This window comes from Artibeus jamaicensis, unplaced genomic scaffold, assembly GCF_021234435.1.
Source record: "Artibeus jamaicensis isolate MK-2021 breed Jamaican fruit bat unplaced genomic scaffold, CSHL_Jam_final contig_588, whole genome shotgun sequence".
NCBI classification, from domain to species: Eukaryota; Metazoa; Chordata; class Mammalia; order Chiroptera; family Phyllostomidae; genus Artibeus; species Artibeus jamaicensis.
Window position 1 is genome coordinate 2,895,078 of NW_026521895.1, and position 17,285 is coordinate 2,912,362.

General features: G+C 37.8%; 1 protein-coding gene across 8 annotated transcripts in view; it reads left to right on the plus strand.

Moving 5' to 3' along the window:
* Positions 1 to 13,950, plus strand: part of HECTD1 (HECT domain E3 ubiquitin protein ligase 1) — an 85,736-nt gene extending 71,786 nt beyond the window's left edge. For 6 of the 8 annotated variants that reach the window (XM_053670502.1, XM_037161606.2, XM_037161608.2 and 3 more), the window contains 13 exons: positions 127 to 181; positions 413 to 595; positions 985 to 1,192; positions 1,276 to 1,361; positions 1,578 to 1,705; positions 2,900 to 3,101; positions 4,726 to 4,863; positions 5,360 to 5,967; positions 7,332 to 7,410; positions 7,529 to 7,622; positions 8,236 to 8,386; positions 11,186 to 11,330; positions 11,436 to 13,949. In XM_053670502.1, coding sequence (XP_053526477.1) covers positions 127 to 181; positions 413 to 595; positions 985 to 1,192; positions 1,276 to 1,361; positions 1,578 to 1,705; positions 2,900 to 3,101; positions 4,726 to 4,863; positions 5,360 to 5,967; positions 7,332 to 7,410; positions 7,529 to 7,622; positions 8,236 to 8,386; positions 11,186 to 11,330; positions 11,436 to 11,573 — 2,215 coding nt within the window. In that variant the 3' untranslated portion in view covers positions 11,574 to 13,949. Of the gene's footprint in view, positions 1 to 126; positions 182 to 412; positions 596 to 984; positions 1,193 to 1,275; positions 1,362 to 1,577; positions 1,706 to 2,899; positions 3,102 to 4,725; positions 4,864 to 5,359; positions 5,968 to 7,331; positions 7,411 to 7,528; positions 7,623 to 8,235; positions 8,387 to 11,185; positions 11,331 to 11,435 lie in introns of all 8 variants that reach the window. The other 2 variants (XM_037161609.2, XM_053670505.1) reach the window with 2 other exon arrangements.
* Positions 13,951 to 17,285: the final 3,335 nt, after the last annotated feature.

The window sequence follows — 17,285 nt, forward strand, 5'->3', positions numbered from 1 at the left end:
TGTAATAGGTATATGGCTAACAAATGCTATCACTTAAATATGTATTTTTTTAAATTGAAGTCTTAATAGAAATAACCACAAGTCATTTGACTTATGAATTAACTTGAATATTATCTTCATATTTAGAATCATGTACAGAGAAATGAAGGATTCTGACAAGGAAAAGGAAAATGAAAAGATGGTAAGTTATATTTAGAAAATGGGTCTTATTTTTGGCTATTTAGGAATAAAAGACAAAGAAAAATTGAAACGACAAAGAAAAACTGTTTCAGTTGCACATTTGAGGGAAAAATCACTAATGTGGAATTCTGTCAATTAAGTGCATGATCTTAAAGCTGCCTTTTGTGATGCATGTAAAATAGCACAGACTTTATCATCAGGAAAGGCCGACATTTGGTTTTTGCTATTGTAGGGCTGTTGGTCTGTAGAGCATGTGGAACAGTACCTTGGCACTGATGAATTACCAAAGAATGACTTGATAACCTACCTGCAGAAGAATGCAGACGCCGCTTTCCTGCGCCACTGGAAATTAACTGGCACTAATAAAAGTATTAGGAAAAACAGAAATTGTTCTCAGCTCATAGCTGCATATAAGGTATATATTGGCATCAAAAACTGTTTTATTGGGACTAGCTTTGTGCTTTGTTTTGCTGCTTTTAAAGATTCTTAAGGAAGAGCACTTTATTGGGACATACTAAAGAAATGATGTTGAATTAACAATGTGCCAATGCTAAAATTTTAAATATGGTTTGTGGCATTCAAATCTAGTATGTAGTCTTAACTGTGGCTTATAGTGCTTTTATTTTATTTGTGAATTTTAATAGTTTAGAACACATGAAATTTTTACTTGGGAGATACTGTTTTTATTTAAAAAGAGGGCAAATATTTGAAGAATGGATCCTTTTCAAAGTAATACTAACAGGATGATATATTGCTTTTCTTGGAAATGTGATTAATGGCTACTTTTGCTAATTGTTTCCTCAGGATTTTTGTGAGCATGGAACAAAGTCTGGCTTAAACCAGGGGGCCATTTCTACTCTTCAAAGTAGTGATATTCTTAATTTGACTAAAGAACAGCCTCAGGCCAAAGCAGGCAATGGACAGAATTCTTGCGGAGTAGAAGACGTGCTTCAGCTTTTACGTATTTTATATATAGTTGCAAGTGACCCTTATTCAAGAATATCCCAAGAAGGTTCGTAAGAAGCCTGTTTCATTTCTGTGACATTTAAAAAAACAAGTCAGTTTATATTTTTATTAATTTCATTAATTTTACAGAAGGTGATGAGCAGCCTCAGTTTACTTTTCCACCAGATGAATTCACTAGCAAAAAAATTACAACAAAAATTTTGCAGCAGATTGAGGTAATAAAATCAGATAGTTAAACTTTTAACTCTGTAACCTTTGGACTTTCAAAGTATTGCCTCTCCTTCCTTTATGACCTCCCACCATCTCCCCCTTCCCTCGGATTCACTGGTTTTGATCTTATGGTTCATTGCATTCATTTGACTCCATTTCAGAATTGACTCCCTTTTGTCTTTAAATAATTGCCTAAGACATTGGTATTTGTTATTTTGCAGGAACCATTGGCATTGGCAAGTGGGGCTCTGCCAGATTGGTGTGAACAATTAACCAGCAAGTGTCCTTTTCTCATACCATTTGAAACTAGACAACTTTATTTCACATGTACGGCATTTGGTGCATCAAGGTAGGGAGTGTATCCTCTTATATTTTTAGAATATTTTTTTAATGTTAGATAAGCTCAAAATGTACAAAATATGTTTTATGTCAAGACTGATAAGATATTATCTTTTTTTTTAAGTTATCAACATTGAAATATTACTTGGTTTCCAGCCGGACATATGCTGTCTTGGAGTAGTGTGGATTGGTCTCTTGGAATAGTGTGGGCTGGAGTACATCGTCCTCTCAGTATCTGCTGGGGGGTTGGTTCCAGGAACCCTGTGGATACCCAAATCTGCGGGTGCTCAAGTCCCTTAGCCAGCCCTCGGTGTCTGTGTGCTGTGCATCCATGGATACTGACAGCTTACTATATGGTTTTCTGTCAGCTAGGATATACTGTATAGTTCTTAAGTGGCATACGTAAATTTATTAGGTGCTGAAATTTCCAGGAATATCAAATTAAATGCTTGCAAATAGCTTCCATAGCATTGAAATACATTTACCATCTGGCCATTTAATATACTACATATTTTGCTTATTTTTGTTTTTCCTTTTTCCTTCCACCAGATGAAAGTTTTATGAGGGTGGGAATTTCTGGCTGTTTTGCTCAAAGTACATCTAGCTAATAGATGTAAAAACATTATAATTTAAAATGGAGCTGTTTGTTTTCCTGATAAGTTACATTGGTGTATCATTTTTATACCCTTTACAAAGCATGTGTACACACAGAACTTCAGGCCTATTGTTTAAATAGCATTGATTATGATTTCTGTTTTACAGATGAAGAAACTGATTTTCAGGGTACTTAGCCAAGTTGCCTGACATTACCAAAGAACTGTAATGCACAAGAGAGTAGATCTTTCATCTTACTCCTAGTTTAACATTTTTCCTCCTACCCTAGATGTGTTAGCTCTGTGCTGCTAAAAAGAAAATGTTTTAAAATCACACTATCATTAAAAAAAAATTTTAACAGTTTATTAGAGTTTGTTTGAGCTAAATATTGGACACACCTAGAATCAAGATCTCAAAAGACTTGAGAAAATACTCCCAAATCCACAACACCATTTTCATGGTGACTTTTACTTTAGATTGTATCAAGGTAATAAAGATAGCTTAACCATTTTTTAGTTTCTCTGATGTTAGGAAATGTTTGTATTTTTATGTACCAGTACATTCAACTGTTGCTGTATGCTGCAGCTACACAGATGTTTTTCTGTTTCAGAGCAATAGTGTGGTTACAAAACCGACGTGAAGCCACTGTGGAAAGAACCAGGACCACAAGTAGTGTAAGGCGAGATGATCCTGGAGAGTTTCGAGTTGGTCGTCTGAAGCATGAGCGAGTAAAAGTTCCACGTGGTGAATCACTGATGGAATGGGCTGAGAACGTCATGCAAATACATGCAGATCGGAAATCAGTTCTTGAGGTACCTTATATAAAATTTGTTTCTGGGCAGGAGTGACAGAGAACCAGCCAGTCTATATATTCCACTGCCTAAAAATTACATTAGATAGAAGTAAAGAGGAATTTCTCTGCCCGTTTTGCAAAGGCCTCCTCTGGCAGAGCATCTTTCATAAGAGGATGTCATCTCACCTCAAGGTCAGGATCTTGTGATTTAATGAGCAGCAAATGATATCTTCACTCTTGAGATGGGGAGATGCTTGGGCTGTTTGAAGGACCTACCTGTTTCTTAGCAAAGCCTGGACCAAATAATAGTACTCACAAAGGGTTCTTTTTGATTCTCTAAATGTTACCTGTATGTAAGTTGTGCTATTAGATATCTTCATTTTTGGAGCACACTGTTTTATAATAACGGTTTCACTTAGCTTGTGCTTGATATTATATAATTGATCTATATCGAGAGACTTTATTACAAATGGTAGTATGAAGTTCATTATATTTATGATAGAGATGTTATTGTGGGCATTGTTGATTATATGTTATTTATATATTATTTCTTACATGAGGGATAGTGGAAGAACTGTTTGTCCTGCCAACAGACTTGAACCAGCCGGTGGATCTTTTGGATCATAGATGATCCCAATGAATATATCTCTAGGAAATATATAAGGTTTCCTCCTTCAACCTATACATTCCTTTAAACTAAATAAGTAATCCTTAGTTATTTACTTATTTAGTTTTACTATGCACTTTGTGCTTTGTAAGCTGCCTGAAGTCATTTTTTGAACAGGTAGAGTATGGATAAAAACCTTTAAAGTGATTACCTAAAATCAGAAATAAGTGGAAGAGTTTAGGTTTTGTTGTTACACAGACACATACAAATCTGTAAACATCATTTTCTCGAACAAATGATTTAACCACTTTATCTGAAATCTGGTTTCCTCTGGTGTGAAAGGAGGTCACTACCGAAGTCTGCCCACATCCAGCGTTTCAGTTTCTGCGGTTGCCATTACCCTCGGTCAGCAGCAGTCTGACAGTATTAAATGAAACATTTCAGAAATGAACAATTCATAACTTTCAAATTACCCCCATTCTGAGCATGATGCAGTATTGTGCCATCTGTCAATCAAGCATTTGTCTGGTGTCACAACACTGTACATGCTGCCTGCCTGTGAGTCACTTAGTAGATGTCTCAGATATCAAATATCTAGAAAGAGACCACATTCATGTAACTTTTATTACAGTATATTGTTGTATTTTGTTGCTGTTGTTAATCTTCTGCTGTGCCTAACTTACAAAGTTTTCATGGGTAAGTATGCGTAGGAAAAAATATAGTACATGTAGGGTTTGGTACTACTCACAGTTTCAGGCATTCACCGGGGGTCTTGGAATGTAGCCCCCCATGGATGAAAAGAAACTACTGCTATCTCTTGTGTAGGGTTGTAGGGAGAAGTAAATTAATGAGTAATGCTCACCACAGTGTTTAGACATGTAATAATGTGCAAAGACAATGAAAAATACTTCCATGTCGCTTATATTACACTGCTGCAGTAAAACTAGTATATTACTGGGTTGGATATGACTAATTATGGCAAGAATGGGATCACTTAAGCTCACTTCTACCTATAATTTATTTGTTCACATTTTAGGTTGAATTTTTAGGAGAAGAAGGAACTGGCTTGGGACCCACATTAGAGTTTTATGCTCTGGTGGCAGCAGAATTCCAAAGAACTGACTTGGGAGCTTGGCTTTGTGATGATAACTTTCCAGATGATGAGTCCCGTCATGTAAGATTTATTTTCCATTTTGTGATTTAAAAATCATAAAATGATTTTAAGATTTTGTGATTTTTTTTAAAAAGATTTTTATCTTTAGAGGGGAAGGGAAGGAGAGAGGGAGAGAAATATCAATGTATGGTTGCCTCTCATGTGTCCCCTGCTGGGAACTGGCCTGCAACCCAGGCATGTGCCCTGACTGGGAATCGAATTGCCATCGTTTGGTTCGTAGGCCCGTGCTTAATCCACTGAGCTACACCAGCCAGGGCTTGATTTGTGATTTTGCTTTTAGAAATTATTAAAAGTAAGTTATGCTTTTAGGACATAAGCCAGGTGTTTTTGAATCTTAATTTATTCAGTAATGTTGATATTAAAATGTTTTTGAAGGATAATTGTTGCAAAGAATTTAATAAAATGTATATATAAATACTTCTAGATAGCTACATTAAAGATGTTTAATGTTAATGGATATTTAATTTTATTTACATTTCTCCCTCTAAAAAATTAGGTTGATCTGGGAGGTGGGTTGAAACCTCCTGGGTACTATGTGCAGAGATCATGTGGACTCTTCACAGCACCATTTCCACAAGATAGCGACGAGCTTGAAAGGATCACAAAACTCTTTCATTTCCTTGGAATTTTCTTGGCTAAATGCATTCAAGACAATAGACTTGTGGACTTGCCTATTTCTAAACCTTTCTTTAAACTTATGTGTATGGGTGACATTAAAAGCAATATCAGTAAACTGATTTATGAGTCACGAGGTGATAGAGACTTACACTGTACTGAAAGTCAGTCTGAAGCTTCTACAGAAGAAGGTCATGATTCACTCTCAGTAGGAAGCTTTGAAGAGGATTCAAAATCAGAGTTTATTCTGGATCCCCCTAAACCCAAACCTCCAGCTTGGTTTAATGGAATATTAACCTGGGAAGACTTCGAACTAGTAAACCCACACAGAGCCAGATTTTTAAAAGAAATTAAAGACCTGGCTATCAAGAGGCGCCAGATTTTAAGCAACAAAGGTCTTTCTGAAGATGAGAAGAATACAAAATTACAAGAATTAGTGCTGAAGAATCCATCGGGATCTGGGCCTCCACTTAGCATAGAGGATTTAGGGTAAGCTTTCTATAAACATTCTTCAGCCTAAGGATGAGTAAGTTCTGAAGCTTTTGTTTCTTTGTCCCCATAAATTTGTAATATTTCAGTAAAAGTCTGTTAAGAACAATAATACGCTATAGGAAATATTGATTACTGTTTTTAATTATAAAAAATTTTATTTTAGAGGAAGGGAGAGAGAGAGAAACACCAATTTGTTGTTCTACTTATCTTATGCATTCACTGGTTGATTCTTATATGTGCCCTGACCAGGGATTGAACCTGAAACCTTGGTGTGTTGGGATGACATCCTAAGTATCTAAGTTACTTGGCCAGGGCAGGAAATATTGATTATTGATTTGAATCTTGGATTTGCTAGTATTACAGAGATAACTCAGAATACCAGAATATAGTTTATTAATCAACAAACCTCTGAAAGATGATCTGATTTGTCAAATGTGATAAATGTATATATCTGGTATGCAAAAGTCAGAAGCCAAAAATATTTTTGACAGATACATTAGCTAATTGATATGTAGTCTACATGGCAAAGCTCAAAGCAGCTTGCTCTGTAAGCCTTATTCCCAGTGGCTGCATTAACTAACTCATATGCCGTAAGACTTTTGATAAAATTCTATTCATATATATATATAGTTATAGTTATAGTTATAGTTATTATAACCTTGGTATGTTTTACTGTGGTTTTGGGGTGACCACAAAGTTTGCTTTCCTCCCTCCCTCCCTCCCTCCCTCCCTTATATTCAAAATTTGATAGAGGGTGGGGTGGTGGCACAGACTGAATAACTTTAGTGAAGCAATAGTTTCTTCCTGTGGAAAAAATCTTGTAAACATGTTGCCATAATTCATTGCAAAAATCTTTAGTTCATTCATTTTGTGCCATAACAGGAAAATGAAATATGGAAGGGTGGTGGTTTTATGCTTTCTTGCAAAGCCAGGTTAGGTAACAGGTTGGCCTAATAGTTTTTGTGTCTAGGATTTGCATTTATGTTTTTATTTTTAAAAAGAGATTTTATTTCTTTTTAGAGAGGGGGGAAGGGAAGGAGAAAGAGAGTAAGAGAACCATCGATTGCTTGCCTCTCACACGCACCCTCACTGGGGACTGACCCTGCAACTCAGGCATATTCCCTGACTAGGAATCAAACCCATGACCTTTTACTTCATGGCATGACACCCAGCCAACTGAGCCACGCCAATCAGGGCAGGATTTGCATTTAAAAATGCCTCGTGCTTAATATCTGAGCTAGTACTGTGTATACTGAGTATTTTGCTGGAGAAGTGGGGGCTCCTGGTTTTGGTGGCGATATTGTAAAAATTAAGTACCAGTAGAAGCTGAATCTTAATCTAATTCTTATTTGTCCTTCTAGTTTAAATTTCCAGTTTTGCCCTTCCTCAAGAATATATGGTTTTACAGCTGTGGATCTCAAGCCAAGTGGTGAAGATGAGGTAAAAATTTTGCTTTTGATTCAGTTTAGAATCGTCCTCTTACAGAATCCAGTTGTACTAGGTGCTACTGAAATATTCCTAGATATAAACAATAATGTTGGCAAATTTTTCTTTGCAGATGGTAACAATGGATAATGCAGAAGAATATGTGGATTTGATGTTTGACTTTTGTATGCATACGGGTATTCAGAAACAGATGGAAGCCTTTAGAGGTAAATTTTAAGTCTCTTTCACTTAATCCCTCTACTTCCACTTCGAGGCATTTGAAGTTAAAGCACTGCTTCAGTCAAGAATTGCAGATAGTCTCCTGATTTGCCCTCTAGTTTTTTTGTCTTCCTAACAGTCCTGCACAGTACCTGGAACAGGTTGGAACATTGGCAAGCTGTCACAGGCACTCAACTTGCTACTTCTGAGTTATAGGGGGGCCTGCTTTTGGGTCCATTTCCTTATTTGTTAGTGGTCATTAGGTTGCATTCTTAACACATTACATGATCAAGATGAATTAAACCATTCTAGAACCTAAGTTCTTTTGGTGAAGATTGAACCAAATATACTAAGCCTTTTGAAACTAACTGATTTTGAAAATGAAAAGATGGTTTTGGTTGGCTTATATGGTCATTGGCATATATTTGATGCTGACCGTAGTGACTGAATATTCTCTGTTCATATTTGTGATATTGAGCAGAGGTTCCTAACACAGTTTTTTCAAGCTATTTAATCTATATATTTTCAAACATTTATTAATATTTTGATTTAAAATTCAGTATTTTGAAATTGGAATTTAAAAACTCAGCTGTGCTTTTTTTTTCTGTGTACATAATGTAGATGGGTTTAATAAAGTTTTTCCAATGGAGAAATTAAGTTCCTTTAGCCATGAAGAAGTCCAAATGATCCTTTGTGGAAACCAGTCACCATCCTGGGCAGCAGAGGATATTATCAATTATACTGAACCTAAGCTGGGCTATACACGTGACAGGTATGTGTTGGTTATTTTTAAAATAAAATTGTTTACATCCCCATGTCAAATGGTAGATGATATCTAAAGAACTTTGATTCAGTGAATTACATTTAGAAAGTAGGCGAGAAAGCAGTTAAAACTCACACTTATCAAGAAGCATATCCAGCCCTGGCTGGTGTAGCTCAGTGGATTGAACGCGGGCTGTGAACCAAAGGGTCACTGGTCCGATTCCCAGTCAGGGCACATGCCTGGGTTGCAGGCCAGGTTCCCAGTGGGGGCCACATGAGAGGCAACCACACATTGATGTTTCTCTAACTCTTTCTCCTTCCTTTCTCCTCTCTAAAAATAAATAAATACAATTTTTTAAAAAAGAAGCATATCCATTAGTAAGACTGAGTTTACACAGAAAGACAACTGAGTCTTGGCTAAGTTCAGATTCCTTTTCTTGCTGTTTTAATTGCTCATTATTTTCAAAATTGGGTAAACTATAAACTCTTAGGCTTTATTGCTTTTATGTTAACATTTTATATTTTTCCTTTTTATTGAATTTATTGGGGTGATACTGGTTAACAATTATACAGGTTTCAGGCACACAGTTCCACAACACATCATCTGTACACTGTATTGTGTGTTCAAGTCTCTGTCCCTCCCTTTTTATCCCCCGATACTTTCCTCTGCCTCCCTCCAACCTTCCTGCTGAAATCAGCATTGTTGTCTGTTTCCTTTCTCTCCCTTTCCTTATCTTTTTCACTCAATCCCTCCACACCCCCACATCTAGAACCCTCTTCCCCCTTCCCCATAGCTGTTTGCCTGCTCTCTGAGTTTGTTTCGCTTGTTAGTTAATTTTGTTTCTTAGATTCTACATACGAGGGAAATGATACAGTATTTGTCTTTCTCTGACTGGTTTATTTCACTTAGCATAATGTTCTCCAGGTCCATTCTATTGGATGCTATTGGAAAGATTAAGATTTTTTTTTTAAATAGCCGAGTGGTATTCCATTGTATAAATGTACATTTTCAAATCTCAAATTTATAGAAAAGTTGAATAGTTGAAAGTATTCCCCATATATCTTTTGTCCAGATTCACCTGTATTTAAGACTTCGCTTATTTCTTTATATACATGCACACACACCCCTGCACATAATAAATGTGTGTGTGTGTAGACACAAAAGGCATGCTGTTTTCCTAAACTGTCTGAGAATGTTATATTTATCATGTCCCTTCACTCTTTAATATTTCAGTGTACATTTCAGAGTGTAGATAGTCTCCCATGTATCCATATTAGCTAGCAAATTCTTGATGCTATGCTATTAACTGATCTATCATTCATAGTCTAATAATGTTCTTAATAGCACTCTCTTCAGCTCTGTACCTCCTGTATCAAGTTGCTTTTTGTTGTGATATGTTTTTAATCTGGAACAGTCCCTCAACTAATTTTTTTCATACCACTGACATTTTAAGACTGTGAGGCCCTAGGTTTTTAAAAAAAGCTCCCACACTAATATAAATGAAAGAATATTATGAATTATTTTAAACTTAAAAGATTATTCATATAGCATTTTATTTTTAAGAATTTTTATTTAAAAAAAATTTAAAGGTCTTATTTATTCTTAGAGAGAGGGGAAGGGAGGGAGGAAGAGAGGGAGAGAAACATCAATGAGAGAAAATATTGATTGTTTGCCTCTTGTACTTACCCTGGGACTGAACCCCCAACTCAGGCACATGCCCTGAGAATTGTACCAGTGACCCTTAGCCTTGTGGGAGGATGCCTAACCAACTGAGCCACACCAGTCAGAGTTATATAGCATTTTTTAAAGAAAAAATTTATTGAAGTTTAACAGAGAAGTGCACAAATATATGTATAGCCTGGAGAATTTTTTTGCAATAGGAATACAACTGTGTAATTGGTACCCAGAATAGAAATAACTCCAGAAAGTTCCCTTCATCATATTCTTTTCTAGTCATATCATTACTATTCTGGCTCTGGTTGAGTAGTTCATTTGGTTTAGAGTGCCGACCCCATGCACTAAAGTTGTGGGTTTGATCCCCAGTCATGGCACATAGAAGAATCAAACAGTGAATGCATAAATGAGTGGAACAACAAATTGATGTTTCTCTTTTCCTCTCTCTAAAATCAATTTTTAAGTCACTGTTCTCATTGATTAATTTTGCTTGCAGTTATGCACTCTTTAAGATGTGGCTTCTTTTTGTTTAACATATGATCATGAAATTCATACATGTTTTATCATATAATGGTAGTTTATTTCACTGTAACAAGAATGGATTACTCCTTTGATAACTTAGGCATATCTGGGTAAGTTATGCAAAGGTATTTTGAGCTTTTCTGAGTTGCTGGCTTTATTGCATGTTTGATCCATATCCTCCATCAGTGTTTATTGAGTACAAGAGTCTTGAAGGCTATATGTTTCTGTCTCAAATTTTAATGCTCACCTGAAGGTATATGTATTGACTCTAGAGAGAGGGAAGGGGAGAGAAGGAGAAACATCAGTGTGAGGAAGAAATGAGAAACCTCCAGCAGTTGCCTCCTGTACATGCCCTGACTGGGAATCGAATCAGCAGCATTTTGCTGTACAGGACAGCACTTCGACCAGCTGAGCCACCTAGCCAGGGCTTGAAGGAGGTTTTTAGAGTAGTTCATGTCATCTCATTTCATACTTACCTAAGAGTCCCTAGACAGTGCAGTTGTTCTGACATGTGCATATTGTTTTGGTCGTTACTGCTGGCTTACAAACTACTGGTAGTGTTTTTCATTTAAATCAGCTGTCAAATCAATATAACTATTTTTCTTCTTTTAGCCCTGGTTTCCTGAGGTTTGTGAGGGTTTTATGTGGCATGTCTTCAGATGAAAGGAAAGCATTTCTGCAGTTCACCACTGGTTGTTCAACTCTACCCCCAGGTGGACTGGCTAACCTACATCCCAGACTCACGGTTGTACGCAAGGTACAAACTCTGGCTAATGGGGAATCCAATTTAATTACTTAATGATTAAAAGAAAGACATATTTAAAGTCGCGGTCTTAAGTTATTTTCAATTTTCTGTGTATAGGTTGATGCTACTGATGCAAGCTATCCATCAGTGAATACATGTGTACATTACCTAAAGTTGCCGGAATATTCTTCGGAGGAAATCATGAGAGAGCGCCTGCTAGCTGCTACAATGGAAAAGGGCTTTCATCTCAATTGAGCTTTGAAGTGCAATGAGAGACTTCAGAGACTTTTAATGTACTAGTGAAGCCTCTTGTGTTTGTGTGAAGAGAAGTATATGATCCTCCACGCTAATGACACTTGCCTTTTTTTCCACCATTAAGGCTTTCAGAACATGTGGAATAAATTTGTTAGCTGCTAATGACAACACAAATCCTATAACTACCCAGCCAGCAAGTATATAGCACAGAACACTGTGTTGCTGCAAGGGCTTATGTGACTGGAATAAGGTGGTCCTACTTGACTGTTCCAAAGAACGCTTCTCAGATCTTCAGTGTTCACTGGTAAATTTCTAACAGTGTGTTTGTGTAAAGTTTGTCATTTCATACTTCATACACTACAGTTGCCATCACCGATCCCTGTTTTGCTGGCTTTTAAGCTACTTGGTCAAAAATCCTGCTTCCGTAAAACATAGAGAGTTAATGAGCATCTCAAGCCTTTTCCCCCCCTTGTTAATGATGCCTGCACTATCAGAGTATTCTCGTGTTCTCTCTTTGTTTGGCATATAATCATGCGCAACTTTTTATTTCTTTGAGGTGGGAGTATATTTTTATTTCCTAAATGCCATACTATAAAGATCAAATTCTTAAGTGTGTTTGTGCAGTTCAAAAATAAAGGTATATGAAGGGGAAAAGGGAAAAAACACTGGTCTAGATGCAAGGCACACTTAAAGTGAGTTTTACTTTTGATTGTATTTTCTTTGTATATTATAAACAGTTATTTAACTTGTTGCAGTTTGAAGTAAAAATTTCCAAAATGTATGCTCAATAATCATTAAAATGTTTGCAGCGTACAAAACTGTGTCATGTGACTATTTCACTGCAACCAGCAGTTTAAGCAGCTACTTTTCATTTTGAATCATTGAGATTTAGTTTTTTGAAATTATTACATGAAGAAATCTATTTTTCTATAGTAAATTTATTGAAACTGGAAAGCTAGAAATATGCTCACATGCTTAATTATGATCCAGCTGTTGTATTTTTAAAGTATCCTTCAGCTAAAAATGGCCAATTTATTTGTGTTAACTTTTTAGATACCAGATCTTCTACTTACCATTGTGTCTGAAGGGATGTGTAAATCTAAGATGGAAGAATGATTTTGAATGTTGTGTTAGCATGAAAAGAAACCACCAGGATACTGCTGTTTTGTGGTCTTAAAGAAGGGGCTGTGTTCCCATTTTCCAAACTCCGCTGTTTTATCACATCTGTGCATTTAGGTGAAAGGAATGTTGCTAGGCTCGATTTAGCCAGATGGCTTTTTTTAGGAGTGAAAAGCATTTTTTGGAATTGTCCATTATTTACCTGTTTAAAAGGTACGTTTCCTTTCTACATTAGAAGAGGTATCTCCCACTACAGTCAGTCATTTGAGTACTGTTTTTATTCTCTGCAGGAGAATGTTGTGACTGTGTAATCAGAGACAACATTTAAATAACTCACCATATTGTTAGCTTCACAATTCTCTGTGAGAATAAAAGTTAAAATAAAACATGATAGCAATATTAAAATGTATGATCTATGCTTTAATCCAAAAAATAGTGGTGGTGATTGTCTCAATAGTTGTGCATGCATCTAAAACTTTATAATATTGTGAGAATTAAAATCCAGTATATGTAGTATTGCCGTTATTTAAGTCTCTAAAATCGACATCAATAACCAGCTTCTTCCAAGACTAGCTTAGCAAAAGGGTCAGCAAACAATGGCCTGCTGCTTGAATAGCCCATGAGCTAAGTATGGTTTTAAATTTCTTTAGTAATTGAAAGTTACCAAAAGAAAAATAATATTTTATGATGTGAAACTCTTATTAAATTCAAATTTCAGTGTCCATAAAGTTTTATTAGAATACAGCATGCTTATTTATGTATTATCTATGGCTGCTTTTGCACTGCAGTGGCACAGCACAGGTTGTAAGGCCCAGAAACTCTGAAATATTTACTTTATGGTCCTTGACAGAAAAGTTTGCTGAATCCTGGGCTAGCATAATGGCTGTAACAGGTAAAGTTGATGAGTTTATAAAATTAGTAACTGAAATGTTAGGAGTCTTCCAGCAGAAAGAACAGTCCAAGAATCAGGTAAAGCCAACCAATCAGAGACATGTTTTATGAGTGTTAAATGACCTAAAACTGGCAGTCACCATTCAGCAGTGAACCTGAAGTGGGATGATGATACAGCTGGAGGAACAGGCACATTGCGTTGACTGGTGTGGCTCAGTGGGTGGGGCCTCATCCAGCAAACTGAAAGGTCTGAGTCTAACTCCTGGTCAGAGCACATAACTGGGATGCGCCCCAACTGGGGAGCCACAAGAGGCAGCTAGAAGATGTTTCTTCCCATCTTTTCCTCCCTCTCTCCCTCCCCCCCTCTAAAACTAACTAACTAAATAAAAGATTTTAATCGTATTACAGTTCCCTTTTCATAAGTCAAGTGCTATGACACATCAACTGGGGTCTCCATAATACTAGGTACTTGGGTATTTTTTCCTGTGGTATTTTACCAAGTATATTTTTTAAATTCGTATTCTCTCAAGGTACTAAAATCTGTGCCAAGATGTTATTCAAGTGCTATTTTGGTGTGACCCAAAAATTAATTTTGTTCACTCCCTAGTTACTTCTGGTGTACCAGTTTCAGCAGTTACCTCAATGTGCTGCTGATTAAGTGCCTACCAACTAGGGCAGTGTTTCCCAGCTAACAGGCCTCTGAAAGACCTCTAAAGCACTTTGGTCTAGGCTGGGCTTCCCCCAGACCTTGGCTCCACACATGCCACTCACTGGTCTGGAAGGTTAGCAGTGTCTTCTCTGCCTTCCTGAATGAGTCTGGAACATTTCAGGTTTCTTTTGGAGTCTGTTACTGACTTGATGCTGGGTCTTCACAGATGTAAACTTTGAAACATGTAAACAGATAAAAAATTAAACACTCCCACCCCACCACACACACACACACACACGAGAAGAAAAAAATGAGGAAGGACTGAATGAATTATTAGTGCCTAGAATGTCCATATATGTTCTTTTGCAGGAGAATATTGTAGATAAAAGAGCTCTTGAAATTCCATTGGATGGCACAGTATCTTAATATACCAAGACTGAGGTTGTATTTCCTCCACTGCACATGCTCCCCATCCCTACATACACATAAACATGCTTTTTTCCCACCTAAGACAGTTCTGTATATTCTACTGTTTGAGCAGCAAAAGCATAAAGGTTGAGGCCCTTACTGGGTACTCAGTTGGCTACAAGATCATGGTTGTGGGTTTGTTCCCCGGTCAGGGTCAGGGCACGTACAAGAATCAGCCAGTGAATCCATGGCTTGGTGTGGCTCAGTGGACTGAGTACCAATCTGCAAACCAAAGGATCACTGGTTTGATTCCCATTCAGGGCACATGCCTGGGTTGCAAGCCAGGTCCCCACTAGGGGGTGTGCAAGAGGCAACCACACATTGATGTTTCTTTCCCTCTTTCTCCCTGCCCCTCTAACATAAATGAATAAAATATTTTATTTTAAAATAAATTTTATTGATTATGCCGTTACAGTTGTCCCATATCCCCCCTTCATTTCCCTCCAACCTGCACACTCCCCTCTCCCCACATTCCTCCTCTTTAGTTCATGTCCATGTGTCACAAGTTCTTCAGCTTCTACATTTCCCACACTACTCTTGCCCTTCCCCTGTCTATTTTCTACCCACCATCTATGCTACTTATTCTCTGTACCTTCTCCCCGCTTTCCTCCTCCCACTCCCGTTGCTAACCTTGCATGTGATCTCCATTTCTGTGGCTCCGCTCCTGATCTAGCTGTCCGTTTAGTTTGCTTTTGTTTTTAGGTGTGGTTGTTAATAATTGTGAGTTTGCTATCATTTCACTGTTCATATTTTTTATCTTCTTTTTCTTACATAAGTCCCTTTCACATTTTATATAATAAGGGCTTGGTGATGATGAACTCCTTTAACTTGACCTTATCTGAGAAGCACTTTATCTTCCTGTCCATTCTAAATGAAAGCTTTGCTGGATAGAGCAATTTTGGATGTAGGCCTTGCATTTCATGACTTGGAATACTTCTATCCAGCCCCTTCTTGCCTGTAAGGTTTCTTTTGAGAAATCAGGTGACAGTCTGATGGGAAGTCCTTTGTAGCTAACTCTCCCCTTATCTCTTGCTGCTTCCAGAATTCTCTCCATTTTATTAATCTTGGCTAATGTAATGATGATGTGCCTTGGTGTGTTCCTTCATGGGCCCACCTTCTTTGGGACTCTCTGAGCTTCCTGGATTTCCTGGAAGTCTATTTCCTTTGCCAGATTGGGGAAGTTCCCCTTTATTATTTGTTCAAATAAGTTTTCCACTTGTGGCTGTTCCTCTTCCCCTTCTGGTACCCCTATAATTCGGATGTTGGAACGTTTCAAGATGTCCTGGAGGTTCTTAAGCCTGTCCTCATTTTTTTTGAATTCATGTTTCTTCATTCTTTGCTGTTTGGTTGTATCTTTCTTCCTTCTGGTCCACTCCATTGATTTGAGTCTCAGTTTTCTTTCCAGCACTATTGGTTTCCTGTGCATTTCCCGTCATTTCAATTAGTTTAGCCTTCATTTTTTCATCTAATTTGCGACTAAAATCAACCAGTTCTGTGAGCATCTTGATCACCAGTGTTTCGAACTGTGCATCAGATAGGTTGGCTAGCTCTTGGTCGCTTAGAAGTATTGGCTCTGGGGCTCTGAGCTGTTCTTCTGCTTGAGCCATAATGTTTTGGTATGTTGTCACCTGTTAGGTATGAGGGGCGGAGCCTTGTGTTCACCAGGGCAACCCAGTTGCTAGGTTGTGACTGGGGGCAGGGTCAGAGAGGGAGCAATGCCGTTTATTGGGCTCTCTCGGATTTTGGCCCCCTCTGCCGCTTTCCACAAGCAAATTGGGCCCTTCTGGTGCTGGTTCCTGGGTGGGTGGGCTTGTGTACATTCTAGGATCCTGTGGGTCTCCCAATGAACTCTCCTGTGAGGCTGAAATCCTCTCCTGTCACCTCAACCCCCGCAAGTTTTTTCAATCTGTGCTTTTAGGCTTTATTTCCCATTGTTGGGGCCCTAGCCTGCACGGTCTGTCTCACTGATGGTTTATCTGTGCGTGAATGGGTGTCTGTGGTCAGCCAGCTGCCTTGCAAGCCTTACTGAGTTTTCACCCTGCGCCTGCCTGGTCTGCTAACCACCACCTTTTCTACCCGGGACCCCTCTCCTCCAGCTGCCAACTCCGCCCCTCTTATGGGTCTGAATGAAAGGTTCGTTGTTGTCGGACAAATTTTCTTTCTGTTTTGGTTGTGTTTTTGTTTCTAAATCTTTGTTGTCCTTAAATTTGGTTGTGTGAGGATGTACAGTGTTTCCACCTGTGCCTCCATCTTGGCCAGAAGTAATAAAATATTTTAAAGAAGACAAATAAATGGTCAACAAGCAAAAAAAAAAAAACAACAACCCAAAAGGCAATGAATGCCTAAGTGGAACAAATCTATGGTTTTCTTTCTCACCCTTCCGTTCCCCACTTACCTCCACAAAAAAAAAAAGAAGAGAAAAGCTTGGGGCTGAGGGAAAGAAGAGAAAAGCTTGGGGCTGAGGGAAAGGGCATTGCTCTTTTATAGCAGCTTACCATTTTTCTTTGTTTTAAGACATTGCAGGAAAAGGGGTTGAAAGAATAAGGAAAGTTAGGGAGGTGGGAGAAGGACTCATTTCATACCCA